The sequence below is a fragment of the Pelodiscus sinensis genome, chromosome 22, assembly GCF_049634645.1.
Source record: "Pelodiscus sinensis isolate JC-2024 chromosome 22, ASM4963464v1, whole genome shotgun sequence".
NCBI lineage: Eukaryota > Metazoa > Chordata > Testudines > Trionychidae > Pelodiscus > Pelodiscus sinensis.
The window spans coordinates 4,028,681-4,041,189 of record NC_134732.1 but is presented as its reverse complement, the minus strand read 5'-3'; the positions used below and the strand labels follow the sequence as shown (position 1 = coordinate 4,041,189).

The following is a 12,509-nucleotide window of genomic DNA, read 5'->3' as shown; positions in this document are numbered from 1 at the left end:
AGGAGGCAAAAATCTCGGGTGCTTACCGGGTTCCGCAGGGGAGCTATCTGGCCTGGAGGAGGGAGACAAGTTGGTGGACGGCTGCCGGCAGCCTGTTAGGGCCAAAAAGTCTCAAAAGCATTTCTTAAAGGGGCCATGCTGTTGTTTTTGGTTTGAGTTCTTTTTTTTCCTTTTTTTTTTTTTTTTGGCTTAATAACTCTCGGGATCCTTTTTTTTTCGTCAACAACTTTGGTCTCCTCCTTTTTTTCTCCACAGAATTTTTTCCCCAGTGGTTTTTCTTTGGCCGGGGGGGGGGGGGGGGGGCGGAGGTGTCGGTATTTTTGGTTAAACCATCTGGTAACCTTGTACGTGGCTGTATCCCAGGAGTGTGCGAGGCAGGCCAGCATTGACACTAATTGTAGGAGAGTGATGACAGCTTTCATTTTGAGCTAACAGCCAAGGGGAGCGAAAATGAACTTGGACTTACTTGGTTACTTTGAAAATCCTCAGCAGCCGAAGAGCCCTCAGTACACTGATGCCAAACGAGGTGCCAGGCTTCACCGCTGCCCAAATCACTTCAAAAATGCTCCCCACGATCACCTGCAAGAACAGCCTCTTTTAAAAGGGAAAATGATTCCACATCCGGCTGTGGGTCCTCCCACAGGGGCTCGGGACCAAAGGCGAGACTGATCCTGCGCTGGAACGGGGGCTGCCAGTGTAATTTGCACAATCAAGAAAACAGCAAGAAAGCCTGAACTCTCAGACAGAATGGCTCTCATATCGTGCCTGTGTGATCCAGCCTGAGGAAGGAAAACAACTCAGATACCAGTCTGCTGCTTGCTCTGGTGGCGGAAGCACTCTCTGCACCAGGCCTGTATGTTGCCTGGTGCATTGTGGGATCACAGCCAATGCCCCAGCCACTGCCCACCTGCACAAGAGGGGGCATTAGCAACCAGAAAAAAGCTGGCCCTGCCCGCACGTCATGCATATGAGTAGCCCGCACAAGGATATGAGATGTCTCCTTACGCCCCCTTACTCCTATGAGTTGGGCACAGCTGGGCTCAGGAGCGGGCACTGTATAGGAGCTAATAATAATTATGTAAAATCTACTGCAAGCATCTCTCTGTTCAGAACCTTTCGAATGATGGTTAATTAAGCTCCTTGCAGTTAAATAAAAATCCATAGAATTCAATCGAGTTCACATTCTACTGTTCAACAGCCCCTGGGTTGGAGATATTTAAAGAATTGTCTCTGGACAGATTTTTGTTAACATTTTGGCAGCTACGCAATAGTACAAACCCTGAGATACAAAGGGACTGTATGAAATGTAAAGAGGGAGAAATTATAGTAGTGAAAATTGCATTATAGTAAAGGGGGATTATAGAAAAGCTGAGTTACTGCTTAAGTAATAAGGTAAGACGAGCATCTCTGAGCCATTATATCTCATTTCAGGCAAAATCAAAGGTTGAGAAACTTTAGCCATGGAGTAGCACAGCAATTGCCTTGAAATGCACCAGGGGCTGATTTCTACCGTGGAATGCAATTTTCACAGAAAATCAAGGTGAAGAGATAGACCTGTGCTAGCACTTGAGTGATGACATGAGATTGTTGACACCCTGAAAATGGCATTTGTGTACAGAAGTCCAGCTCCTTTTCAGCAGAACACAGCTCTCCTCTCCTTCACTGTGTATCCTTTTTAGGAACCCATCATGCATCAGTAAAACCTTCCCCCATGCTCTCTGAGTTTTAAATTGATCATTAATTTTCTTGCCATATTAAAATGACCTCTTGGGAGTGACTTCACACAAGGCTCCACTGGACTATTCCTCCCAGGGCCAATGTGTCTCTGTTTTGTTGTTTCTTTCTTCTTAGCATCTCAATGGTTTGTCAAGCTAAACTGACTACAGAACTGTGTGCTGTTCCCAAAGGGGGTAAAAAAAATCTAAATTAAATTAAGGAGTGGGAAGGTGGGTGTGTGGAAGAAAGCTAGCCAGTGGTGGCTTCCCAATGGAGTCTCTAAATAAGGAAGAATTAGAAAAGTGATCAAAACCTTCTCCCTCCCTCCTGGGAATCCCAATCCGTGAAACGTATTACTGTACCACTGCTTCCTTCAGCATGGCACGACAGAAAGCTGATGGGCCCAGTGGATTTGTTCTGTGGTTAACATAAAATTCTTAGATCATTTATCCCACAAGACAAGGTATATTTTTTCCTTTGGGGGAGCATTCTGATTAACAAAGACTTTTAGGAAATAAATGAAGAGAAATTAGCAGACCATGAGGGTGACACTTGCCATATTGTGTAGCCCATGAAGTATCAATGTGGTGGATAGAAAACATCAATCCAGCATCTTTCACTAGAACTTGTCAAAAAATGAGGCAGCGATAAATTTACATAAATCAAAAGCCTAATTAGGGTGTTACCAAACTGGCTAATTTTCTAGAGACAGTTCAGAGAGGCTGGACTTTTCAAAGGAGTCTCAAATTGTTAGACGCTTACCTCCCATATTTTCAATAGGAGCTGGGTGCCAAATTCAGGACCGGGTTCAGGGTCAGGTGACTCAGGCGATGGCCTGGGGTGGTGGGCTTGGAGAGCATGGGACTTGGGGTGCTCTTTTTATTGTTAATGATGAAAGGGAAAACAGAATGCTTGAAATGAAATGTTTCAGATGTTCTTTATGTGGGTTCATATTTCACTAACCTCCTACAATGTTCTGGACCTTTCTAGAATCTTGTGGAAGCTTCCAGACTTGCTTATATATGGCATGAAAAAATACAGATGTACAGATACGAGTGAGCTAGTTTTATCGTTTTGTATGCCAGGGATAAATCACACGTGCAAATCTTGTATCAAAATGGTGAAATGGACCACAAATGCAATAACATGAGGGATTCAAGATTAGAGCTTAACAAACAGAGAGGACACACTGAACATGCGCCTCACCTGGGGCACCAGCTAGTTTAGGGCCAGGCCTAGACAACTCCCTTAGAAGTCTCTGAAAATCCCAAACCAATTTTCAATCTAGCCTTAGCAGAACCTTTGTTTTTGCAGGCACAGCATTATGCCTACTACAGCCTGTTGCTTTTAGTTTAAGGGGGGGACTGTTAACTAAAGTCCCTGATGATATTCCAAAATCAGGAGTGTAGCCATCTATGTGACTTAGATGGGGGGAGAGGGGAGAGGGAAGCAGCTGCAGATACAGTGCCCTACTCACAATTACTTGTATGACAGTTTGCTGCAACAGAACTGGGGGTCAGTGTCTGCACAACACGCCTTAAATGGTTTATCATGAAAATCACCATCACCAGGTTTGGGCATATTTGGTATGTTCCATTAGAGGGCTGGTGATGGTTTCTTTTTGCACTGCCAGCGAAAGGTAAAGGAGAGCCAGTCTTGCAGTGGAAAGTACACCAGATGCTTCCCACGCCTACCAGGGTAGCCTAGCCCTTAAAGCAGCAGAGATTCTGGGGCCAGTCATTCCCAGCGGAAAGAGGTCAGGTGGTCTTAGGAAGGGCTGAGAAAGCTCATTTGGGATGGGGAGAGGGGGCTGCAGGAGGGAGGCTGGCTCCTGTGACTGGCCTTGGAGCAAAGAGGAGGCTGTTTTGGTCTGGGGAGTATCTTTATTTTGTGCTACTTTGCAAGGTTTTTTATTTCAATTAATAAACTGTGTCCTGAAAGAGGGCAGGGTCTTCAATCTTCCTGGGCTGGGTGCCCCGCTGGCAGCCCGTCACCCAGCACACTTTTCCTGGCCTTGCTGTGCTCTACACAGTTCCCCTCTAGAGATACGGGGTTAGTCCGGGCTCTAGGCCTGATCGGTCCTTGGCCTCCTCCTGAGACAGCCAACCAAGGGGCCAATTAGCATCAGCTGTCAGAGTGGAATTTGTGATGTGGGCACCTGCCAACAGTAAAACAAAGTGGCTGTGTCTAGACTGGCAAGTTTTTCCGCAAAAGCACCTGCTTTTGCGGAAAAACTTGCCAGCTGCCTACACTGGCCCCTTGATTTTCCGCAAGAACACTGACGATCTCATGTAAGAAATCAGTGCTTCTTGAGGCAATACTATGCTGCTCCCGTTCGGGCAAAAGTCCTTTAGCGCAAAAGCTTTTGTGCAAAAGGGCCAGTGTAGACAGCTCAGATTTGTTTTGCGCAAAAAAGCCCCGATCGCGAAAATGGCGATTGGAGCTTTTTTGCGCAAAAGCGCGTCTAGATGGGCACGGACGCTTTTCCGCAAAACGTGCTTTTGTGGAAAAGCGTCCGGGCCAATCTAGACACTCTTTTCCGCAAATGCTTTTAACGGAAAACTTTTCCGTTAAAAGCATTTGCGGAAAATCATGCTAGTCTAGACGTAGCCAGTGAGTCAGATATTCATTTCCCAGAGTCATGAAGTGCTGCGGAAACAGCACGTTCAGTCCCGGAAGGGGGAAGGGAAGCACTCGCAGTCAGTCAGTTCTGGGTCCAAGCTGACAGACTTAAGTTCCCTCCACGCTGCATTAGTTTATGTAGATGATGTCAACTTACCCCAAAGTCAAAGCAGTTGAATGAGGAGTGGAAGTAATTTCGGGGCCCTAGTCCGTACATCTTCAAGGACATCTCAGTAAGGAACAGACCCAGGAAAACAAACTCTGCAAAATCTAGAAGCCAGCAAAGAGACTGAATCAGTTAATGAGAACCTGCGAGGCTGAGATAATGCAATACCCTCCGCAGCATGGAGGGCCTCCTGCTGATTGAAAACCCTTCTGCAGGGGGAAGGTAACTGACCTAGTGCCCCTTCATGTAAGGGTCGTGATTTCTGCCTATATGGCTTGGAGGCACATCCTGCAAGAAGCGCAAAGGTAGTTTCAGTGTGGCTGGGGGAGGTTAGAAATGTGAGCTCTGAAAAATCCTGACAACCTCTGTGAAAAGCACTTTGAGAAAGAGGATTGTGGGGCTGTTTATAAAAGCCTCCCTTAGCTCCACCCGGAATATTTCGCACATGTACAACTACACAGATCTGTCAACTGCTCTTTCATATGGAAGTCCCAAGCCAGAAGGACCTCTAGTCTGGCCACCTGTTTAGCACCAGCCATGAAACGTCACAGGGACTGGAATGAGGGGAGCTGCAGCAAGCCCTGGTGTGAAATGGTTTTCATTTTAACGGGCTTATGCATTAGTTCAATGGTTCTCAGCATCCACATTATACAAACTGGTCCAGCACTCCTGTAAAGCTTCCCCACCATAATCCCTCGAGCAGATCTTTTAGAAAGACAGCCAATTTGAATTTAAAAATGGTCAGTGATGGAATCCACCGTGCCCCTTAGTAAATTCTTTGAATGATTGAATCTGTACAGTATGATGTGCAGTTACCCAGTTTCCATGTGTGAGCACAGAATATTGCAGGCACAAAACAAGGAGCCATGTCTACATTGCCACTGGAACTCTCTCACTCAGGGGCATGAAAAATTACCTCCGGCCTCCAGGCACAGCAAGTTACAGCTCTGTAAAGCACCGGTGTAAATGGGCTGTGAGCACTGGGAGGCCAGCTCTCACTGCTACTTGTTACTCCCCTCATTTAGGTGGTTTACAGGGACCGCTGGGAAAGCTTGCTCCCAGTGCTAGGGCGATGGTCAAACTTTCAATTGAAAGTGCTGCTGTGTTTTAAGTGTAGGCCTTACCTAAGTCTCTTAAGAGCAACAGTTACTTTAGATGCACTATAACTGAAAAAACGGCCACCTCATTTGAGATCTGATTGCAATCTTAAGCGTAATATGACTAACATTTTTACAAGCATCTAAGTTCTATTTTCGAAAGTGCCCACGTCACTTATGTGCCTAAGTTCTATTGACCTTCAAAGGCACTTTGGGTATGTCTACACTACCCTCCTAGTTCGAACTAGGAGGGTAATGTAGGCATACCGCACTTGCAAATGAAGCCCGGGATTTGAATTTCCCGGGCTTCATTTGCATAAGCGGGGCGCCGCCATTTTTAAAACCCCGCTCGTTCGAACCCCGTGCAGCGCGGCTACACGGGGCACGAACTAGGTAGTTCGAACTAGGCTTCCTAGTTCAAACTACCGTTACTCCTCATTCCACGAGGAGTAACGGTAGTTCGAACTAGGAAGCCTAGTTCGAACTACCTAGTTCGTGCCCCGTGTAGCCGCGCTGCACGGGGTTCGAACGAGGGGGGTTTTAAAAATGGCGGCGCCCCGCTTATGCAAATGAAGCCCGGGAAATTCAAATCCCGGGCTTCATTTGCAAGTGCGGTATGCCTATATTACCCCGCTAGTTCGAACTAGCGGGGTAGTGTAGACATACCCTTAGTTATCAAAGTGATTTAGGTTGCAAACCTACTTAAGTAGAAGTCCAAGTCTCTTTGAAATTTAATGGAATTTACGTACCTAAGCAGCAAAGGCACTTTTGAAAATGGGATTTAGATATTTTTGCAAATTTTACCATGTGCAAAAATGACACTTTCTTATTCAACAGAACTTTACTTTATGTGTAATGATCTATTCCTTCATGGATATGTGTTCACTGCATACTAAATCCAAAATGCTGACTTTACTACCGACTCATCACACTGTTTTTGTTAGCCTTGCAGAACCTACATAGCTTGGAGCCAGCAAACTGGATCCTGTTATGCCTCATGCATTACAAACCAAACAGCCGGGCAAGTTTTTGGTTGGAAAGTTTTTATCACCTCTGATAACATAAGGGACAGAAAAAATCCAGCTGGATTTTTCAAGTTCCGTATTGAATTTGCAAGAATCACAGTTACAGAAAAAAAGTACCTTTTGCTTTGTAAATTGAGCACGTTAGATCTGGACATCACTGAGGAAAAAGAACTATGGATTTTTTTTTAAGTAGCATCAAAAGCAAAACCCTACCAAAACAAAACAATCCACTACACACACAGGCTGTGTCCAGACTCCATGCCTCCGTCGACGGAGGCATGTAGATTAGCCAGCTCGGAAGAGGGAAATGAAGCCGCGATTAAAATAATCGCAGCTTCATTTAAATTTAAATGGCTGCCCCGATCTGCCGATCAGCTGTTTGTCGGCAGATCGGGAGAGTCTGGACGCGATGCCCCGACAAAGAAGCCTTTCTTCATCGACACAGGTAAACCTGGTTTCACGAGGCTTACCTGTGTCGATGAAGAAAGGCTTCTTTGTCGGGGCATCGCGTCCAGACTCTCCCGATCTGCCGACAAACAGCTGATCGGCAGATCGGGGCAGCCATTTAAATTTAAATGAAGCTGCGATTATTTTAATCGCGGCTTCATTTCCCTCTTCCGAGCTGGCTAATCTACATGCCTCCGTCGACGGAGGCATGGAGTCTGGACACAGCCACAGTTCTCCTCCCGAGGAAAGGATAAAAGAAGAACAAATCACAGACCTAATGCATGGCTGGAAGGTGTTCAGATGCTACAGTGGTAAGTGAATTACAGTAACTGACTTAGAAGATAGAACTCACATGTCATATTTACAGAGTCATGATTCTGTCTGTGGCTGCTCTTTAAGCTTTGCGATTCCAACTCTCCTTAACCCCTTGGACAGAATTCCAGTTCCCTTTCAGGAGCTCAGCCAGACCAAAGGATGTGGCCCTCAGGACACAAGTGGAATGAGTTTAGCGAAATTCCTTCTATTTCTTCATAGACAGGGGTTCCCCCACATGCTATGAAAGAGGCATACATCCCCCGATGAGGGGACAAGACATAAAGCAGTGAGGGGAGCAGCAGGTCAGGTCAGGTCACGTCTGAGGTAGGCTGGGGAATTTGCAGCTGCCACCAGTTCTACCTAACTCTAGACAAAGCTCTTGGTTTCTTGCTGCCAAGAGCACCAACTTTTTTGTGGCTAAAGTTTGAAAACAGCTGTGTTTCCTTAGTGGATCCAGAAAGTCATGCTGGAGAAAAGTCCTGGCTCACTGTGATAATCTTTTTATATAGGTGGTATAATAAATAATAATAATAATATCTAGCTATTATAGAGCAATTTTCCTCAGTAGCTCTCAAAGCACTTTATGAAGGAGGAGTGTATCACTATCTCCATTTTAGAAGTACAGAGTGGGACAGTGACATGCCTCAAGTTGCCTCACAGGCCTATGACAGAGCCTGGAATAGCACGAAGGTCTAGTTGAATCTCAGTCCAGTGCCCTAATCACTAGACCATGCTACCCCAGGCTCATAACTATCTTGCACCCTAAATAGTCATATACAGCCAAATTCAACACAGATTAAATCGGTCAAGGTTTTTTTCAGGTACCTGGCAAGAATGGGAGTAACAGATGTAAAAATCAGCGAAACAGCCAAGAAGATTGAATGTCTACTCCAGATCTGAGAGTAGACAACTAATGTCTTTCAGAGCTAGTGATCCTTGCATCCAGAACCCGACTCAGCAGCACCTGGGTCCAGAGGTCAAAGCTGGCAGCAACAGCAGTGTCTCAGTGGTGACTAGCTGCATGAGCCCTGGAACCAGATGCAGGCAGTAAAGGAAGGGTGGAAACAAGGATGCAGAGCAAAACGAAAGCACTTAACTCCTTGAGTACAAGACAGTGACTCAGAATGAATCAGCTTCTCGGGCTGATGGATCCAAAACAGAATTTCTTTTGACATGGTCCTGCCCATATAATTGAAAATGCAGTTTCATTGTTTGGACCGCCTGGTATTCAGGCCCTACATTTAATTTAATCTCCTTTAAACAGAAACATTCTGTAATTCAATTTAAGGGGAAAATAGTTTGATACAAATAGTCTAATTTAATTTAAAATGTATGTGGCTGGCAAAGGCCACACTGGTATAATTTTGACCCAGATGTCTGAATTAGGTAGTTAGTGGCTCTTTTTGTCAATCACCAACAAATTAATTCCATTTCCGCACTGTCTGGAAGTCTGATGTCATTAGGTGCAGGAGTTGGGGATGCTACCACTGAGTTTATTTGTTTTTCCCCATGTGGAAACCTCTAACCGGAAAAAATTGCCCCAGGTCCAAACCTTCCCTCTCCTGTTGAAGAAAGAGGGCTTGAAATAATCAGCAGACATAAATAAACATGCATGTTTCAGAAACCCTTTTTTCTTTCAATTGCAAATGCTGCATATTTATATCCAGAGGGAGCTGGGCTTCTACTTCAAAGGCAAATAAGATATCATCAAGAAACTAATTGCATAATGCATTGGGTTAAGCACACTGTAGGCCACAAAGGAAAAACAGAGGAGATGAGTTCTTAGACCATGATGGCCCAAATACCTTGATAGAGTTTCCTATCTCCCAAAAAATAAATAATAAGAAGAACAAAAATATTTTTGTTATGCCTTTTCTTTAAACTTCAGTTTTAAAGCACATCAAAGGAAGCTGTGAGGTGCCTGGTTAAGAGCTCTGGAGAATGGCAACCTCCACTGGTGGGAGCCAAAGAACAAGACGGACAGCAGCAACATGGAACTTTCCTGCCCACTGCCCAGCCAAGCTTACTGAGAGAAGTCATAGAGTTTTTAAGGCCAGGATGAATCAACTCAGATAATCTTTACTGATCTCCTGCATAACACAGGCCAGAGGACCTCAAAGAACTTTTGCATCAAGCCTGTAATTTCTGGTTGAGCTTTAGCATCTTTTACAAAGACATCCAGTCTTGAATTAAAGTCTGCAAGTGATGGAAAATCCACCGCATGCCTAGTTAAGTCGTTCCATTAGTTAATTACCCTCATGGAAAACATGTGTCTTGTTTTTACTCTGACTTTGTCTCACATCTAGCTTTCATTATGCCTTTTGTGTGCTAGATTAAAGAGTTGTCAGTGATCAGAAAACTCTTCCTCTTGAAAACGCCAGTGCTAGTAGCAATTAAAGCAAACACTGACGGTGGGTGGTTGCATGAAGGAAATCTGTTCACTTGGAACTGCATCTTATTTCATCAAACAAAGTTATGAGCTTAGAAGACGAGAACCTGCATAGTAGACCCACAATACGTACAGCATTGTGTGACACCACTGAGCTTTTCCTTCAGAAGAGAAAAACTGGAAAATATTCCAGAAACATCCATGCCTACTCCAGATCTCCTCATAACTTAAGAATGGCCATGCTGGGTCGGGCCAGTGGTCCATCTAGCCCAATATTTTGTCTTCCTGCAGTGGCCAATGCCAGATTCTTCAAAAGAAATTAATAGAACAGGGCAATCATCAACTGCTCCATTAATAGCCGCCCAAACTCAGGATCTGGTGGAGGGACACCCGCAGCATGGGGGTTGCATCCTTGGCCATCTTGGCTAAGCGCATTGATGGACCTATCCAACTGACCTCTTCTTTTTTTGAAACCGTTTCCACTCGTGGCCTTCACAACATGCCCTAGCAATGAGTTCCACAGACTGATGGATGCTGTGAGAAAGCACTTCCTTATGTTTCTTTTTAACCTGAGGCCTATTAATTTCATCAGAAGACCCCTGGTTCTTGTGTTCTGTAAGGGTTAAATAACACTTCCTTATTCATTTTCTCCACACTAGTCATGATTTTGTAGCTCTCTACCATATTCCCCCTTACTCATCTCTTTTCCAAGCTTTATAGTCCCAGACTTTTTAATCTCTACTCATATGGAAACTAGTATCAGAGGGGTAGCCATGTTAGTCTGAATCTGCAAAAGCGGCGAGGAGTCCTGTGGCACCTTATAGACTAACTGAAGTGTTGGAGCATAAGCTTTCATGGGCAAAGACCCATTTCGTCAGATGCATGTAGTGGAAATCAGGAACCAATCCATGTAACAAACGCCGGTGCCAACTCTGCCCATATATATACACCAGCAACACCATCACAGGACCTAACCAGATCAGCCATACCGTCACTAGCTCATTCTCCTGCACATCTACTAATGTAATATATGCCATCATGTGCCAACAATGCCCCTCTGCTATATACATCAGCCAAACTGGACAGTCCCTATGTAAAAGAATAAACGGACACAAATCAGATATTAGGACTGGCAACATACAAAAACCTGTAGGGGAACACTTCAATCTCTCTGGACACACAATTGCAGATCTAAAGGGAGCCATCCTGCAGCAAAAAAATGCCGGCTAGTTCGAACCCCGTGCCGCGCGGCTACACGTGGCACAGAGTAGCTAGTTCGGATTAGGCTTTCTACGAGGAGTACAGCTAGTTCGGATTAGAAAGCCTAATCCGAACTAGCTACTCCGTGCCGCGTGTAGCCGCGCGGCACGGGGTTCGAACTAGCCGGCATTTAAAAATGGCGCCGGCCGGCTTCATGCAAATGAAGCCCGGGAAATTCAAATCCCGGGCTTCATTTGCAACTGCGGATGACTACATTACCCCCGCTAGTTCGAACTAGCGGGGTAGTGTAGACATACCCGAAGTGACTGGAAATCATTCATCACTTGGCCTCTGTCTTATAACGAGGGCTCATTTCTGGTGGACTCCTTTTCTCAGCAGTTTTTGCTCTCACCTCGCAGTGTGTGTCGGTGGCTTTGGAGTGTGCCCCATATTGTCCCCACTGAATATATTGGACCCTTCACTTCTCTCACTCATCCTCGATTCTCACCTCCCCAGGAAATGCATCTTTAATTCCAGTTACCATGGACGTGCAAGCTTGACTACTAAATCGATTTTAGCTCACATTCCTTTGTATGCTTTCCCTAGAAATGTTACTGTGTATGTCAGTTCCAGAAAGCCAGCTCAGAAATCTAAAATGCTCTGTTTAGAGCAAAAGACTTATATCACTTTTCTAACCATTTAGTCCCAATCTGAGAAGAAATCTTAAACCTGAGCTTTCTAATTGTCTTCCTGCCCTAGCCTATTATTTCCACTGTTTAATTAAGAAAAAGAATAGGCAGGACTGATTTTCCTGTGTGTTCTGTCTCTATTTCCCCTTTAACTCCTGGCAGAGGAGAAGAATTGAAAGGATGTTTTATCTCCCTTTCACCCATCCCTCATTACAGCTTTCAGTTACCTGGTATTATTAAATATTCTAGTCAATATTAGCGGGAGCTCTTTGAAGACACAGTAACCCGTAGCCTCACTCTTTCAGGCTGAGCAGAAGGAAAGACTTCAAACGTTAACCTTTTTATTATTATTTTAAGATAGCAAGACTGAGTTCCTAAGTTAGTCTATTTTACACATCTTATTTCATTTGCATTCATTTTTCAATTTTTTTTTCTGGCTTGGAAAAATTTGTCCAGGAGCTCCAAATGGATAGTCCACTGCTGAACGTCATATATCAGCACAGGTTCTAGACCACTGAAGGTGCTGAGCATTCTGGCCCAGTCCAGCAAAGCACTTAAGCACAAGCTTAACTTTAATCAGCCCCATTATACTCCACAGCTGAAGGCAAAAGTAGTTTTGTCATTGATTTTAACGGGCCCATGATTTCACCTGATGGGAATTAAAATCAAGCAAATTAAATGATCTGCTTGTCTGGAGCAGAGTAGATATTACCTTGCCGGACTGAGCCCCAGAGGCGTGAAGCTGTAACAAGAGTCCACCTCCTGTACCAAGAATTCTCCTCCTGCTTCTCTGATCTCCATCCTAGTGCAAGAAACTTCCGCATACTACAGGCCCCGTTTCTT

The 12,509-nt window shown here is 44.8% G+C and overlaps 1 protein-coding gene across 8 annotated transcripts in view; it reads right to left on the bottom strand.

Annotated features, from left to right (window-relative positions):
- Window positions 1-12,509, bottom strand: part of CACNA1B (calcium voltage-gated channel subunit alpha1 B) — a 452,780-nt gene that overhangs the window by 178,432 nt on the left and 261,839 nt on the right. For all 8 annotated transcript variants that reach the window (XM_075906063.1, XM_075906064.1, XM_075906065.1 and 5 more), the window contains 2 exons: window positions 4,496-4,608; window positions 467-579 (listed from right to left, as the gene is read on the bottom strand). In XM_075906063.1, the coding sequence (XP_075762178.1) occupies window positions 467-579; window positions 4,496-4,608 (226 nt within the window). The remainder of the gene's footprint in view (window positions 1-466; window positions 580-4,495; window positions 4,609-12,509) is intronic.